At 42.7% G+C, this 17,511-nt stretch overlaps 1 protein-coding gene across 5 annotated transcripts in view; it reads left to right on the plus strand.

The window, feature by feature from the left end:
- The window catches only part of Hnrnpm (heterogeneous nuclear ribonucleoprotein M), a 47,415-nt gene that overhangs the window by 27,092 nt on the left and 2,812 nt on the right, over positions 1-17,511 (plus strand). For 4 of the 5 annotated variants that reach the window (XM_026778294.1, XM_005371720.2, XM_005371721.2 and 1 more), the window contains 5 exons: positions 1,878-1,979; positions 3,264-3,308; positions 3,737-3,814; positions 13,599-13,652; positions 16,010-16,812. In XM_026778294.1, coding sequence (XP_026634095.1) covers positions 1,878-1,979; positions 3,264-3,308; positions 3,737-3,814; positions 13,599-13,652; positions 16,010-16,812 — 1,082 coding nt within the window. The remainder of the gene's footprint in view (positions 1-1,877; positions 1,980-3,263; positions 3,309-3,736; positions 3,815-13,598; positions 13,653-16,009; positions 16,813-17,511) is intronic. The other variant, XM_013355396.2, reaches the window with a different exon arrangement.

The following is a 17,511-nucleotide window of genomic DNA, read 5'->3' on the forward strand; positions in this document are numbered from 1 at the left end:
TGAGCCCCCAAATTAAATACTTTCTTGTATAGGTTGTCTTGGTCCCTGTGTCTTATTATGGGAATAGAAAAAGTAGCTAAGGTATTCTTATATCTCACATACAATTCCGTCCGTCCGTCCGTCCGTCCGTCCATCCATCCATCCATCCATCCATCCATCTATCTAATTTATGGGAAGGGCTCTTGGATTACACTGTGGCAAGGCAGGCTGCCCAGATGTAAAGAGCAAAATTAGGCACTTTGAAAGTGTCTTGGGGTGGTTGAGCAAACAAATTACAAAGGTAATGAATGCCAAGTTGCCCTGGATTTTGCTGTATGGTCTAGCAGTTCCCCTTTCAGGTATGTTCCAAGGGTGAAAACTGTTATGTCCACACGAAGAAATGATACATAAATGCTTAGAGTAGCATGACTCAGTAGTCAAAAAGTCAAGCCAGGCTTGATGGTACACACCGTTATGACACTCAAGAGTCTGAAGCAAGTGAATAATTAGTTCAAAGCCTGCATAGATATACAACAGGTAGATCCTGTTTCAAAATGGGAGGTGGATATTGGAAGGTGATCCTTTAGCTTATGAATAGATAAATAAGTCTGGCAGATTCTATTGATGTAATAGTACTTAGTCAAAAAAGAAAAAGGAAGAAGGAAATGCAGACATGATTCTAACTGTAGGCAATGCCCAGAACAAGTGTATTTAAAAGGCAGCAAATAGTTCAGTGCTATCAGGGATGAAGGTTTTTTTGGATTTAAAAAAAAAAAAAGTCAATGAAATTGCGATGGTTGCTGGCTTGAAAGAGGCCTGTGGCTTTAAGAGGAAATCAGAACTTCAGGTGTATTGCTCAGTGGTCAGGTGCTTGGCTAGGGTTTCAAATTGCCCAGCACCCAAAAAGGGTCAGGGAGATGAAGATGGCTTGTCTGTTGAAAGGACCATATTTCTTTAGCACTGCCTACAAACATGTTTGCTGTGACTGTTGATGCTTGTTCTAGAGATAATGGAACATTGGCCCCAAGGAGCCATTATCCTGGTTCTTGGTCTCTTGACATGCTTCAAGGGTTGACCTTAGAGCTTTGAGTGCTCTGGAGTAGTAAGCCTTGGTGACTTCTTCGAGCTGTTGCCATGCAATTAAAAAATGTAGTTGTTAGCCAGATTAAATACCTAGAGCCTTTCGTGGATTTTGTTGTTACCTCTATTTTAAAGTGCCAGACTTCAGATACCAGTCTGTATTCTTGTGTTCCTGTTTGAGTTTGTGGCACATAGCAGTGAAGATACACTGGGTGTCAGGTTAGTAATCTTGAGGTAGTGGCACACATCTGTGAGGGTGAGGGAGAAAGGTTAGATCTCTTTAGAAAAAAATAGGCTGGGGAGGGTCAGATGTTCTACATAGCTTTAATCCCAGTATTCAGAAAACAGAGACTTGTGGATCTTTGTGAGCTTGAGGCCATTACAGGGCAATATAGTGGGCTATATAATTTTTTATATATTTATTTAATGCACTTATTTATTTTCTGTATGTGTGTGCATTTGCGTGGACTTGTAGGTCAGAGGACAAGTTGTAGGTACCAGCTTCTTCATTACATAGGTTCTGGAAGTCAGACTTGGGAGTGAGTGCCTTTACCCCTAAGCCATTTTGCCAGGATGTGATATGACTTGTTGGCTGCCCTTATTGTTTAAGTACATATTACATACTGTGTGTAAAAAGGTACACCTTCATAAAGAGGTGTATAGGTGTTGAAGTCAAGTTAGACTCTGGGCTTGCTTAATCTAGGGATGAAGCATGGCAGCCAGAACATCGCGGTTATCTTGCCTCTGGGTGGTGGGAGGGGGGTCACCATACTTTGAAAGAGGGAATCCATACTCCTGACTTTCTCTGCTTCTTCCAGATGGACTTGGTGGTATTGGCATGGGGTTAGGACCTGGAGGGCAGCCGATTGATGCCAACCACCTGAACAAAGGAATTGGAATGGGAAATCTAGGGCCCGCAGGTGAGAATTGTAGTGCGCCTGTACTGGGGATAACTGGGGAAATTCAATGTATTAAAGTCACTGTTTGGGTAGTGGAATCTGGAGTTTTTCAAAGAGGATAAATGCCATTGGGGCAAAATCTCAGCCTCGTGTTTACAAAAGCAGTGTCTCTTCATCTTAGCCTCATGATAACTTTTGAGCAGAGATGGGTCATTCAGTAAAAGGAGGCAAGATAGAGAGTTGGTCTCAACCAAGGTCACACTGAGTAACAATGCAGGCTGCTGGCTGCAGGACCACAACTGCCATTGTCACCCTAAGTCTGTCAAGAAGACCATTTTGCCCCTGAGGTTGACATGGCTTTTTCTAGAATTGTGGGCCCTGATTGAGTAAAAGGAGTTTGAAAAACTTCTATGTATGACAAAACTCATGGGTCACAGGAAAAGAAGGCCAATGTCTTTGTTCAGGAAGATGAAGAAAACCTAATGAGTGAAAGCTTAGCTATGTTCACTTTTAAGTTTGTATGTAATATATATCTATGCTATTAAAGCGTATTTGATTCTTTTGTTGGATCTAGATTTGGGCCGTTCTTAGAGTCATTTGAAGTGGTGATGTCAATGCTCCTCTGCCTCAACACCATCTGTTTAGCATATTCCTGGTCTCGTGGCTCTACCCTTCCTAGCACACCCTTTCTGATTGAGAACATGGGAACGAGCTTTTTGTTTTAGAAGCTACATTACTGTTGTTGTTACTATTATTATTATTATTTAAATTTTGCTTTTAATGAGGGTTTCTTAAACATCTGTTTCTGTTCAATAACATTCTTAAAAGTGAATGCTTACGTACTTTGTGCTTGATCATTATATTTTTTTTGTTGTTGTTGTTTGTTTTTTCGAGACAGGGTTTCTCTGTGGCTTTGGAGCCTGTCCTGGAACTAGCTCTGTAGACCGGGCTGGTCTCGAACTCACAGAGATCCGCCTGCCTCTGCCTCCCGAGTGCTGGGATTAAAGGCATGCGCCGCCATCGCCCGGCTTGATCATTATATTTTATATTTAATGTTGTCCGGCTTGGTCACTTAATAAGACTACATGGACTAATTTTAAGCCACGTTTAAACTTAGTCTGTTTAAAGTTTTTTTCTTGAAATAATGATACTTACAGTTGAAGTGGTGGCCACCCCACCTTTAATGAAATATAATAACATCAGAGAGTTTTGTATTCATTTATTGGTTTGGTATTTTATGCTTTTAAAGCTTAAATATTACTATTTTGACATAAATTTTGTTTGCATTGACTTTCTCTTTTAAAGGAATGGGAATGGAAGGCATAGGATTTGGAATAAATAAAATTGGAGGTAAGATTTTAAATGAAATACATGTATAATTATTTTTACTTTGTTTTCCTCTCATTTTCCTGCCTTCAAAGCTCTGCATGGCATTCTTCCTTTGGTTTTTAGAAGTTTGAGTCTAGGAATTACTTGTTTTATTTGTTCATTATTCATTCCAAAGGGTGTTGGCTTTGGTTCTAGCTTTCTTACTAGCTAGCTCTGTGACCTTGGGCAAATGGTTCCATCTCTAGACTCCTTTTTGCTTATTCACTGAGGGGTTGGATCAAGCCACCTTTTAAAAAAGGGAATCAACTCTTTTTTCCCCCCCTCACCCGAAAGCTCTAAAGTTTGGTAAGCTCTTGGCATAAATGCCAAAAATGAACCATAAAAACCCCTTTTCTTGCCTAATGAATCTGAGTAGGCTTATTGGGATGACATTAAATAACTTCTTACAGGCATGGAAGGACCCTTTGTTGGTGGTATGGAAAACATGGGGCGATTTGGATCTGGGATGAACATGGGCCGAATAAATGGTAAGAATAACATTTCCTCTAGCTGTGTCTTATCTATTCTTTGTAGCTAAGGGCTTCTTGCTGTCCTTTAGACTATAAACCTGCTGTGTATAATTCCCATGTTTTTTTTTTCCACTTCATCACATATTTTTTAAACTGCTAAAAATGGTAGACTTAGCTAGACCTGGTTCCCTTGAATGTAACTACTGTTGTTCTTTCTGCGGGGTTGGAGAGAAAACACGAGGCACACGGCGGTCCCACGTGGGTGACCTTAAATGGGGGGGTGACGACAGGTGAGGGAGGGGGTGAAGAGACGAAAGGGAAAGAGGGGCGACTTATGGCGTCCCCCGTTTTTAAAGGGGAATCCAGGTGCGTCTGGGAGAATGTCATGCGCATGCGTGGCTCTCCATTGAGCTGGGATTTGTAGTCCAGGGGGATGCTGTATTCTCTGCGCATGTGCGGCCTTCTCTCCAAAAGGAACAACAACTACCATATCAGATCCCCTCAGTACTTAAGCAATAAAATTTTCAGTTTCCTTACTGCCTACAGCAAACACATAAGCAACAGTGGTTATGCTCTGCACACTCCAAAATGTCTTTCAATGACTGGAGAGGACACACAGCTCTTGCACATGATGACAACCTACAGTTAAACTCTTTAGGTTTTGAGTGTTGATGTGCGTGTGCATGTGCACACACAATTTATGTATATGAGTGCTCTATCTGCATGTAATACTTTATGCTAGAAAGGGCATCAGATCCCACTATAGATGGTTCTGAGCCACCAATTCCCATTGCTGGGAATTGAATTCAGTACCTCTGGATGAGGAGCCAGTGCTCTTAACCACTGAACCTCCAGCCCCTGGTGTTTTAAAGGATGCTTTCCAAAATGCCCTTGGCTTGGAATGCTGGACATGTTCTTTCTTGATCTCTTTTGCTGATGACTCTCAAGTTGTGGACAGAATAATTTATAAACTCTAGTTATATAACACATCTTAATGTCCCTTACAACCTTGTAATGAATATAACTCTAGTGTTAGAATATTAACAGTGTGTTGATATCACCTTGCTATTCTTGTTTGGTTTACGTAATGTTATGTTCATGAATTCAACCATGGACCTCTCCCCAAGTTTATTCTTTCATAGAGGGTCACAGTATCCCCTAGACACGAATGTTCCTGGGGTCAGAGAAGCAGAGACATAGCAGGAGTGGGTAAATGTATGCTTGACCTGGTCCACTGAGGACTCTTCCACCCCATAACTGCTAGTAGTATACTCTTAACATTTCTGTGGACAAGACAAACTCCTCCCAGTCAGTGTATCAAGGTATCACACTTGATTGCCTCTATTGTTGGAGAATTTGATTTCTTAATGACACTAGTTACAAGGGAGTGGCACCTACCTTCATCCGTCCTAAACACAACTTTAACCTGCTCTTGGGGGTTGTTGTTTGCTCAGTTGATAGGATCTAGGTCATGTTTTGCTAAGTAGAGAAGAGGTTCAGAAATTCTCAGGTAACTTTAGAACACCAAGGCCACACGATGCTGACCACATCAACTTGCTAACTTTTTACTTGGCCTTCTGTAGACATGACCTTATATAGACAGTTCTGACCTATTGCTTGATCATGTTTGGTAGAATCTTTGTTGTTTTTTTCTAATCAGTGGGATTTTTAGTTGCCTAAGAGTTGCTGATGAAGTCATATTAGTTGCAACAAGACCTCAGATACCTACTATACAGTTGGGTTTGAACAGAGTAGGAATGGATCCTTGGCTCTACTTGAATTAATGAGATCCCATTATTTGAGAAGACAAGAGCTTGTCCAGAATGCATTAGGCCAATATTTTGAGTATGGTGGAGCCACAAGGCATGCGGTGATAAAAGAAATCTCACTACAGGTGTTTCCAAATCTTGGAACAGCTGCTTATATTGGGCGAAGTGGTTCATTCTTATATACTCAGAAAGATTTAAAGCACCTGACTTAATTGCTCAGGCAACCATAACATGTCTGATTTAGAAGACTTCCGCATATAAACTAAGATCAGAAGGTCTTGGTGCCAGTATCCTCCCTACACTTAACGCATTAACCAACACATATATTTTAAAAACAAAGAACAACCAGTGTTGCTATGTTCAGTCCTTCTAAGACTCACATGAGTAGGTATTGTTATTCTCATTTTGTCAGAAACTGGGGCACAGAGAGTAATGTGCCTAAACTCATGTGGCCAGTAAATAGGGATACTATGATGTGGATTCAGCCTGTCTTTAGCCTCTTCCTCATGCCTCCATCCTGCCTTTTAGAACTGCTTCCAGCACAGTGGCAGTCTCATGCTGAGAAACTGGATGTCTTTGCTTTTGAAAATCCTCTGTATGCCAGTGGAAGTTTGATTTCTAATTGCTGGAATGCTGCCGCTACTATTGATAAAGTTTTCCTGGAATGAGAGTAATTAAGAATTTGTGCTTGCATGTTTCTTTATGGTCTTGTAGAAAAGTGTCCAAGTAGTGTGGGGCAGACTTGGAGCATCTTGTAAGGTGTTTTTGAGGAGCACACTGTCTGATTTCCAGAGAACAGAAATATGTGGCTTTTGTTACCTTTTCTCTGGTACCTAACATACATAGATGGTGGTGAAGAGATGTAGGATGGCTACACCGTCAGTGATGCAGAGGCAGATTTATGTTTTCAGTGTGCACCCATACTTGTGTGTGTTTAATAAAAAGTGAAAGAAAAGTCTGTCTGGCTTGATAGAATGTTGACTCAGAAAAGTCATTAGGAAGGATATGTGATTGTTGTTCTAATTGGGGTGTGGTGTACCTTTGGAGTAGATAAAAATGAATGGGGTGGGCCTTGAAGCCTTGCTGAGGTGGTAATAAAGGCTTTGGGAAAGTAAGAGGTTGAGTCCAGCAATTAAGATTTAAGGTGCTGGAGAAATACAATCTGTTCTTACGTGTTCTTAGATGCAGGTATTTGTTGTATCTCCCTTTTTGTCCATTCAACAAAGAACAGAGACTTCCACAGGCAGCATCTAGGTTCTAAGATTTAGACAAACCAAGCTCTGGAGCCATTGAGTTTAGATAAAATGTTTTAAAAGGGGGAAGAAAAGAAACTTAAAAAGAGATGTGGGCATTTTGATTTAATTGATAATCATTATTTAGCCCTTTTGGTCCCATGTACTGATTATTGACATTATACAGATAGATTCTCAGGCCAGTGAATCAGTCTATATAGATAAAGTTGTGGTAATGTTAGTGAGATAACAGAACAACATTTCATAATAAATTTCACTTTTATAAGTAAAATTCGGGCCATAAAAAGACCCTGTTAACACATGGATGATGAAGGCCTCTTCCTATGTATTAAGGCCTGCGTTAGACTTGACTTTCTTGCCTTCCATCTTCACACTCAAATTGGACACGTTTGAAAAATGAAAAAGACTGATCTATGGGCTTTACCTGGGTTGGTTCAAGCTGTAGTTCCACCTTTGCCCAGAGTCTTTATTAAATTGTTAACAGGTTGGTAAGATGGCTCCACAGGTAAAGGCATTTGCTGCTGAGCGTAATAAACTGAGTTCCATTCTCAGAGTCCATGTGGTAGAAGAAGAAAACTGACTTCCACAAGTTGTTCTATGGTAACTTGCCCATGCACTCACACACACAGTCTAAATAAGTAAATGTGAAAGTATACCTGAGCCTGCTCCATCGTTTATTTCCTTGAAAAGATCTGGCCGCAAGCTGCTTGCAAGCGAACTTATACACTAAAAGGTACCTACTGCACAGCACCAATTTGCCTGGTGTTCCCAAGGGGGAAAGTAATGTTTTTATTTCCCCTCATGTGGGCTTAGAACCCAGTGCCTCATGTATGCCAGGCAAACTTAACACGGATTCATACTCCCCTATCCGATACTACTAACTTTTCTGACAGCCTATCAGTAGAAGAGGAAAGCAAAGTGGTAACACATTTGTATCTTGCATGAGAGAGATGGGCATGTGTGTGTGTGTGTGTGTGTGTGTGTGTGTGTGTATAGGAAAAAGGTAGGCAGTGATAGGAGTCACACAAAAGTTTTTGTTTTTTAAGTTTATTTTGTGAAGGTGGATATCTGTGTATGTGTGTACATTATATGTGTGCCTGGTGCCTTTGGAGGTCAGTAGAGAGTGTTGGATCTGCTGGAACTGGAACAGACAGTTGTAAGTCTATGCTGCTAGGAAGCGAATCCAACTCCTCTGTACTTAACCACTGGAGCCATCTCTCCAGCCCCATGAAAAACTATTTTGGGCAGGTATCCACTGTGGTTGGCCTTTCCCCCCCACAGCTTCTGCATGTTTTAATACATTGTAAAGGATGACAGATAGCTCACAGCAGTATTAATAGTGCTGTAAGGTCAAATGGATAGAAGTTTGTATCCAGACGCATTTCTCTATTTAGTTTGCCTTGGCCTTGTGCTTAACAGCATATGACTTTGGCAGTTACTAAGGGATTTGAACCTCGATTTCTTTATGTAGAGGAAGTGGTGGTTGCGAGTATTGGTGAGATAACAGCTTTTGGTTAATGTGTGTTAGTGCCTAGTAGATGGTACCAAAGTCTGCTCTATATAAGAGACTTCTCTGTAGCCTGCCTTTGAGTCAGTAGTTTGTTGATGAGTGTACCCACTGTGTACTTGTGGCAGAAGTTGTAGATTAGTCCTCAGAATAAGGTAGGTCATTTGTGTGCAGTGCCTCCCATCTTTTAAGGACTAAGGGTGAGTGGGCAGTTTCCTTTAGAAGAGCTTTATAGTCATTGACTTCATGTAACTTATTTGTCAGTAACTCTTAATATTTAAAGCATATGATGTTACTAGGAAGGTCTAGGGTAATATTTTTTTTCCACAGAGATGGAGTATGGTATATGTGAAAGAAACTTTACCAGAAATGAGACTGCCTTGGAGTTTTGGAGAACCCCTTAACAGGGGAAATGGATAAGAAGGTTCCATGGGCTCCATGTAGGCAGTGTCCACTTTTGGGCATACATGTAGGTTGTGGAGGCCCAGCTCATCCCAATATCATGGATTCTTTTCCCAGGCAAACTGCCAATTTTTGTGTCTGGTTGATATTAGTTGTGTTCTTAAAAATGTTTAAAGACCCTAGGAAGATTGTCTTCAAATACCTAATTCAGGTAAACATCCCAGCTCTACAGGTTGACTTTATTAATTGTAGTTTATATGTATAGGTGCTTACCTGCATGTTCCACTTTCATTCCTGGTACCTAAGGAGGCCAGAAGGCAGTGTCAGATCCCTTGGAACTGGAGTTACAGAGTGTGAGATGCCTTGTGGGTGCTGGGAATTGAACCCATGGACCTCTGGAAAAACAACCAGTGATCTTAACCACTGAGCCATCTCTTCATCCCATAAATGGTTTTCTTAAGTCTAACCTAACTTGGTTGCTAATGAAGATAGATGCACACATTAGCTTTGACTTTATATATGTGAATCTGCAAGGGTGTGGGGGACTAGAGAGAGAAGAAAGAGGCTTTAAGGGATGTATATGAGAGTGAAAGGGTTTTAGCATCCTAGGGAGGGAGAGTTGAGGGAAAGGTCAAGCAAAACCTAGTAGGTATAAAAATGGATAAGGAAATCCCTGCTTGGTTTGTTAATAAAGAATAAAATTAAAGGCATTTACATTTGAAAAAGGTGAAACGGTTTTACTTTTTCTTGGTTGCTCTGAGTATCTGACTAGGAAGATTACTTTTCTTATTGCCACTGTTTCTATGTCTAGAATTGTCCTGTATTAAAGATAATGTTTTAAAACACTGTCTTGGTGCCATGTCTGTGACCAAAAGAAAACAACATGATGTTATGTTCAGAATCTTCCATCATTTTGTAGTTCTGTTGCCTGCCTCACCTATGTGACAAGCGTGTCAACCTTTCCTATCCTGAAGTGGTCTGTGAGGGTACTTCTCATGGCAACAGGAAATTTTTCCTGTCCTGATGGAAACATTATCTGCAGGCCTTACTGCCCCTTGATAGCCCTGCTACTGTGCCACCCTTTTTTTTTTGACTGATAATATTTATTCTTTGAATTCCCTGTGCAACACAAAGGAATAGAACAGTCTATACCAAATAAAATAGTTAATTTGTATTTTCAGAGTAATAGCATTCATTGGTTTGGAGTTCTGGTTTCTTTGTGGGTTTTTTTTTTTTTATTGTTCTTTTGTTTGTTTCTCTCACCTCCTGCACAGTCTCTTATATCATGGCAGTAAGTAGATATTTCACTTCTTTGTGCAAGCAGCTGTTTTCCATGCTTCAAAAATGTATCTGTGGCTGTTGACCTTGGGATAGGATGCACTTGAAGAGATGATAGCTATAAAAGGCCAGGAGAGTAGTCTAATGAGGAAGTGTGTGAGAGTATTGTTCCCAGGCCCTTCGCAGCTCTATCAGCAGCACATAAAATATGCTAAGACCTAGAAAGGATTATCATGGACAGCCAGTGGATAAGCTCTGCCCAAAGCAACAGTGTAGGGAGACAGGGCAAAGGAACAATTGAAACTGACAACTGGAGACCCAGAGCTTTGGCACAGGCAACAGCTGTGCCAGCAAACAGGGCAATTACATATATATTGGTTTGGAGAGAAGGCATAGGGAATAGTTAGTGAAGCACCTACTTACAGAATGTCTGTAGGAAGAGTTTGAGTGTTTCAACTTCTTAAATATGTGGTTTAGTGGTGTAAAGCTCTCGTAGGGAATAGGTTGATATATTAGGATCTTGGGTGCCATGGAAGAATGAACTGTGTACTTGCCAACAGACAGGAACCACCTTGTCTCTCTGTGTACTTTCCCAACCTTCCTCCCACATGTTTGGAATACAAGAAACAAACAGCGATGGGCTAGCTTTTCATTTGTGGTTACAGGGATAATGGTACAAGATGTGCTTAAGGACCAGAAAAGTTAAGTACATTTTCTCACATTGCAAAAGACAGGGGGGAAATGTAAGTTTTTTCCTTTTCAAATATTTTCTTTTATTATATGATGTACAGGTTAAAATTGCCTACCTTGAAAAATACAGAAAGGGTAATAAAGTAGGTAACTTTCTCCTTGCCTGTTTTTATAGATATGCTTTATCAGATGTGAAAATGGCTATTTTTGCAAAGCAATAAATAGAACACAACTGTGGAATGCAAGGACCAACCCAAAAGACCAGAAGCTTTGGCTTTATAAATATTTAGCCTTTTGTCTATTTGAAATTTTAAAAAAAAAACATTCTTTTTAATTTTTTTTTTGTTTGTTTTGCTTTTTGCTTTTTCGAGACAGGGTTTCTCTGTGGTTTTGGAGCCTTTCCTGGAACTAGCTCTTGTAGACCAGGCTGGTCTCGAACTCACAGAGATCCGCCTGCCTCTGCCTCCCGAGTGCTGGGACTAAAGGCGTGCGCCACCACCGGCTTAAATTTTTTTCAAGGCAGGGTTTCTCTTGTGTAGTCCTGGAACTTTCTCTGTAGACCAGGTTGGCCTTGAACTTAATGAGATCCATCTGCCTTCAGAGTGAGACCAAAGGCACCGCGCCACCACCGACTAGCCACATACCAGTTTCTAAGCCTACAAATCTCTGCTGTTTAAACAAAAACTGTCAACAAATTTTTAGTTTCCAGGAAGTTCCATCAGTTCTTGTCACACTTTGATGGAACAATAATAGTCATGATTATGATGGTGGTCAGTTCTATATCGGTAGCTCCATGGAAGCTAATTAAATGTGATCATTTCCCTAGATTTCCTTATGATCTGGTGACCTCAGATGCACATACAAGGACAGTGAGCAAAACTTCTGTTGTTTTTTTTTTGTTTTGTTTTTTGTTTTTCGAGACAGGGCTTCTCTGTAGCTTTGGTGCCTATCCTGGAACTAGCTCTTGTAGACCAGGCTGGCCTCGAACTCACGGAGAGCTGGGATTAAAGGTGTGTGCCACCACCACCCAGCTGTTGTAGGCATTGAACCCTACACATGTCCTGAAATGAGTCTCAGGTGTCTTATGTTGCAAAGTTGAACATTTCCAGATGAATACTGACCCTCAATATAGATCTTCCATTTTCTGTGCATTTTGTTGCCCATGAGGTAATGTTGGTTTCCAGTTGCAATGGGGAAATCAACAATACTTAAATATCCAATGTAATACAGATTATTTATCACAGAAGCTTGTAACCATCTCCATCTGAGAGACACAGGGTACCTTGAACACAACAGAAGCCATGGCAGGATCTTGACTTGTTTTGAAGGCCATGTTCTTCCTGTTTTGGACTATGATATTGGCAGAAGCACCTAACTTTGGGGGGATGCTGTCCTGCCTTTTCTGGTAGGCAGGTCTCTGCTTTATTCTTGCTATTCCAACACAGATGGACCAGTGTATAATGTCCTTGAATAACACAGCATCACAGGCTTTCCCTTCTGACTGAATTCACTTTTTGTTCCCAAAAGCAGTTCAGGAATATCTTCCGTCTACCAGGCACTGTGGACCTGGATTCACAGCTCAGACACCTTCTCAAAACTGTGATGAAGTGGGCAGCCAATTAGGCACCCACAACATGCATGCCGTAGTTTTTCCACATGTCTAGAAGGCTAATCATTCCACTTCTTCATCAGCAGTCAGGGTGGTACACTCAAATAATCTTCTCCCAATACCTTGCAAATACTGTCCATACTTTCGTGCATCCTGCAAAAACGACCACAGTGACTTCCCTTACCTCTGCTCATTTTGGTTTTTTGAGACAGGGTTTCTCTGCAGCTTTTGGAGCCTGTCCCGGAACTAGCTCTTGTAGACCAGGCTGGCCTCGAACTCACAGAGATCCGCCTGCCTCTGCTCTCCCGAGTGCTGGGATTAAAGGTGTGCACCACCATTTCCCGGCACCTCTACTCTCTTATAAACACTACATAGTAGTAGGTGTTCCCCAACTAAAGGGAGATGGCAGAGTCTCTAGTGACAGTGGTCTTAAGGAGTGACAGAGGTTACAATGGGTAGGGGTTCCTTCTGTACTATCAGATGCCTACCATTGGCAAGGATGCTCTTAAGATTGCTATGGCCACACGCCCACAGAAAACGCATCTGCTTCTGTACATCATTCCAGAAAGGTTTTTCTGTGTCTCATTGCAAACAAATCTGACAGTTGGGAAGTCCTGTGATTGATGGTTAAAGACCTATTTTCTGCTTGTAGCTCTGTTCTCACATGATAGAAGCTAAAACTTTAATTTCTGAGGAGGATATTAATGATAGTAGCAGACTTTAAGGAGGCTTGGGTGTTTTCTTGATGGGGCAGGGAAATAATTCTCCTGTGTCTTTGTCAGTATCACATTCTGCTTGCTCCTTGAGTACTGATGGTTCTCACTTCCTGGTTCTATACAACTGCAGCTTCAATTTATTTTGTGGTGCAGAGAAGGGTGAATCTGTGCAGGCAGGCTTCAGGCTTCTGAGCTGAAGACGTAGAAAGGCCTTGGTTTCCTGCTCACTGGGAAAGCCTCAATACTAAGTGTCTAGAACACCTCTAGAAAACTGCTTCTGAGCAAGGGTTGAGGGCCCTCTTCTCCTGTCTTTGAGTTTAGCTCATTAATGCACACCACCTCTCTGCTGGACAGATTTGTAGGCACCCCTGCAAACTGGCCTGACTCTGAAGCTATAAGGAGCCCTAGCATTGTGGCTTTCCTGTTTTCTGTAAACTGATTTGTTTATGTGTGTTTCTTAAACCCCTTTCCTTTTCTTAAAAAAAAGAATAAAAAGCTATTATGCTTCTAGAATATAATAGGAAGGTTTCTGTTACAGAAAAATTTGACTAATTATTTTTTCTTCCTGATTTCCTTAGAAATCCTAAGTAATGCACTGAAGAGAGGAGAGATCATTGCAAAGCAGGGAGGAGGTAGGAATCACTTAGCTTGATACTCTGATTGTGTTGTTGTTGTTGTTGTTATTGTTAGAACAGGCATTTAATGGGGACTCAACAGTAGTGTGGCAAAACATGGGCTCTGATACAGATTACCTAGGGTAGGAGCAATCTCTGCCTTCCATAGCTGTGTGGCTTGTGGTAAGTGACAATACCTATGTTTGTAGTGCTCGACTTTAAAATGGGGCAATAATAGGTTTCACCTCAGAAGCTTGTAAAAGAGCCAGTGCATGTAAAAACTTTTAAAACTGAAAAGTGTACCACCTAATACATGATAAATGCTTGTTGAAACACATTTGTGTCATTAGAAAGAGTCAAGGAATGAATATTTATAGGACCAGTGTCCATTGATGGATATTGCAAATATTTTGGTACATGTTGTTACATGATAGTTTTATGAGCACTTAGAATAAGTGCACCATTTTTTTTTTTTTTTTTTTTTTTGGTTTTTTTGAGACAGGGTTTCTCTGTAGCTTTGGAGCCTGTCCTGGAACTCCCTTTGTAGACCAGACTGGCCTCGAACTCACAGAGATTCGCCTGCCTCTGCCTCCCGAGTGCTGGGATTACAGGCGTGCGCCACCACCGCCCGGCTAGTGCACCATTTTTTTAAAAAGGTGTGTGTGTGTGTATAGGAATGTGCACATGAGTACAGGTGCCAGTAGACACTAGAGGCAGGGAACTGTAGGTGGTTGTGAGCTATGTGGTAACTTTTAAGTCCCCCCCCCCTTTTTTTTTCCCCTCCAGCCTTTAAGTTTGGCCTTCCTTTGGCAGCCCACTCGCCAGGCATTTCTATGGGAGCTCTGTTTAGGTCTTTTCTGGTTTGCTTCTGTTGGCATGGGGCTGCCAGCATAATTGCTAGCCCTGATATGTCAAGCCAGAACCTGTTTTCCTCTTGCAATGTGAAAAAGTTACTTTCTGAGCTATTTCTATTGTGAAACACTAACATTCTTGAAGTTGTGCTTGGGGTGTGTGTGTGTGTGTGTGTGTGTGTGTGTGTGTGTGTGTGTGCTGCATTTCAGCACAGAAGTGGGCACAGAGAAGTCAGTTGACTTGTGCCAGGCCATATAACTTTAGAGTTACAGACTGTTATAAAAATTGCTGATTGTTCTCTTGTTGAACCTCCTCCTCCCCAACAAAGTTTCTCTGTAGCTTAGTAACCTATCCTGGAACTAGCTCTTATAGACCAGGCTAGCCTTGAACTCACAGATCTGCCTCCCAAGTGCTGGGATTAAAGGCATGTGCCACCATCACCCAGCTTGAATTTTACATTTTGGGTCAGTAGTAGGCTAACCATCGGCTAGACTGCTGTGTTGAGTGGTTGTAGGCACTACGAAATTTCGGTTTTGAGCTCTGCATGGTGAAGTGATAGAGCCAGACCTTCCCTGACCAGGGTTGCAAGCACCATGGTTGAGTGTCATTGTGCACTGGTCACTGACCCTTGGCCTCTTCAGTAATTGACCCTGCCTTGCTGTCAGCACCTTTCTTCCAAAGCCAATGAGATAAATATACACTAGCTGTCAATTTCTCGCACAGAAGGAAAGGTCCCAGGAAATGACCAGTTTGTGTGCATGTGTACACGAACTTTACCTTCTGCTTACATGGCTGTGTAATCACTGTGCCCTGGAAGCGCTAAGGAAATGCAGCCAGACTAGCTGTCAGCAGGGTATCTTAAGAGGAACAAGTTGAAAGAGGATAAAGATTGTAAGTGGCTTTGGATTGTCTCCATGTAACTTACCAGTTGCCACGAGTTACTGAGTATGAAGTTTTGTGTGCTTCTTTGAGAGGGTTTCTCAATGTCTGCTGATGAGGGAACTAAAAAGTTTTCAGGAATTGATGTGTGACTCAGGTTTGTCATAGGTACCAGCATGGAGATGAAGTTTTTTTTGTGTTTGTTTTTTAATTATGGGTGTTGTTTTTGTTTGTTTGGTTGGTTGGTTTTCGTTATTTTGTCTTTTTTTTTTTTAACCCCCTCTTGAGGCAGGGTTTTTTTCTGTGGTGTAGCCTTGGCTGCCCTGAAACTCAGTTTGTAGACCAAGTCAGCCTCTGCCTCCCCAGTGTTGTTTAACAACGGTATGTCACCACCACCCAGTGAGGGTGAATTTTTATTACTTAAATTTTATTGTGAAATTTGTACCTGTGCTATGGAATGGAAAGGATGATTGTGGAGATCTTGTTGCTAACATTGGGTTTCCTTAATAATAAATTATTTTGAGCATGACTTCCTGATTTGTGGTTGAACTTGGGATCTGAAGTGCCCAGCCAGGCCATGCATTGGTATATGAATGCCTACACAAGTCCCTGACTTCCGCTTGTACTTTTTATTCCTGTTTCAGGTGGAGCTGGAGGCAGTGTCCCTGGGATCGAGAGGATGGGCCCTGGCATTGACCGCATTGGCGGTGCTGGCATGGAGCGCATGGGCGCAGGCCTAGGCCATGGCATGGATCGAGTGGGCTCTGAGATTGAGCGCATGGGCCTGGTCATGGACCGCATGGGCTCAGTTGAGCGCATGGGCTCTGGCATTGAGCGCATGGGCCCACTAGGTCTTGACCACATGGCCTCCAGTATTGAGCGCATGGGCCAGACCATGGAGCGCATTGGCTCTGGCGTGGAGCGCATGGGTGCCGGCATGGGCTTTGGCCTGGAGCGAATGGCCGCGCCCATTGACCGAGTGGGCCAGACCATTGAGCGGATGGGCTCTGGTGTCGAGCGCATGGGCCCAGCCATTGAGCGTATGGGCCTGAGCATGGATCGCATGGTGCCCACAGGCATGGGGGCCGGCCTGGAGCGCATGGGCCCTGTGATGGATCGTATGGCCACCGGCCTGGAGCGCATGGGCGCCAACAACCTGGAGCGCATGGGCCTGGAGCGCATGGGAGCCAACAGTTTGGAGCGTATGGGCCTGGAGCGAATGGGCGCCAACAGCCTGGAGCGAATGGGCCCTGCTATGGGCCCGGCATTGGGCGCTGGCATTGAGCGAATGGGCCTGGCCATGGGTGGCGCTGGAGGTGCTAGCTTTGACCGAGCCATTGAGATGGAGCGGGGCAACTTTGGAGGAAGCTTCGCAGGTTCCTTTGGCGGAGCTGGAGGCCATGCACCTGGAGTAGCCAGGAAGGCTTGCCAGATATTTGTGAGAAATGTAAGTGGTTCTTCAGGAGCCCCTCAGTGTTGTGAGTGAGTGGTGGGGAGATGAGTGGGCTGAGGGATGTCTGCTGAAGGGAGAACCGGGTAGCGTGGGGAATATAACTTGTCCATCCCCAAAACCGAGCTGGAGGTTGAGGGTTTACAGAAGAAATAGTCCCAGGGCCCGGCATGATGGCCCATTCTTTTAATTCCTGCACTCTGGAGATAAAGGTTAGGTGGCTCTCTGTGAGATCCAGGTTAACTAGAGCTGCCAAGTGAGACCTGTCTCTAAAACACAAAGAAAATAGTAGTCTGGCATTTGCCTAGGATGTGTGGGTCAGTAGAGTAGACTGGGCTCTAAAGGTTTGTGGTTTGTGGTTTCTGATTCCCTTGGCTTGAGGGACACTTTAGTCTTGGCATAGTGATTCAGAGAAAGGTGGTTGTGATAGAATTACATTTTGTCACTGGATTGTGGGTTGCCCACTTAGCTCTTAGGATATATCCATAAGCTAGAGATTTGTTTTCTTCTCTGCTGATTTTCATAAAGAAGTCAGCCTGCCTTTCTGTGATGAGAAGTGGAGATTGTTTTGGAATTGGGGGTACTACTGGGGATGGGTCCTGGCATTGACCCCATTGGCAGTGCTGGCATGGAGCACATAGGTGCTCTAGGGTTATACACATACTAGGTACACCCTGTACCTAAGCTACACCCCCA

Source organism: Microtus ochrogaster, unplaced genomic scaffold (assembly GCF_000317375.1).
Source record: "Microtus ochrogaster isolate Prairie Vole_2 unplaced genomic scaffold, MicOch1.0 UNK124, whole genome shotgun sequence".
NCBI classification, from domain to species: Eukaryota; Metazoa; Chordata; class Mammalia; order Rodentia; family Cricetidae; genus Microtus; species Microtus ochrogaster.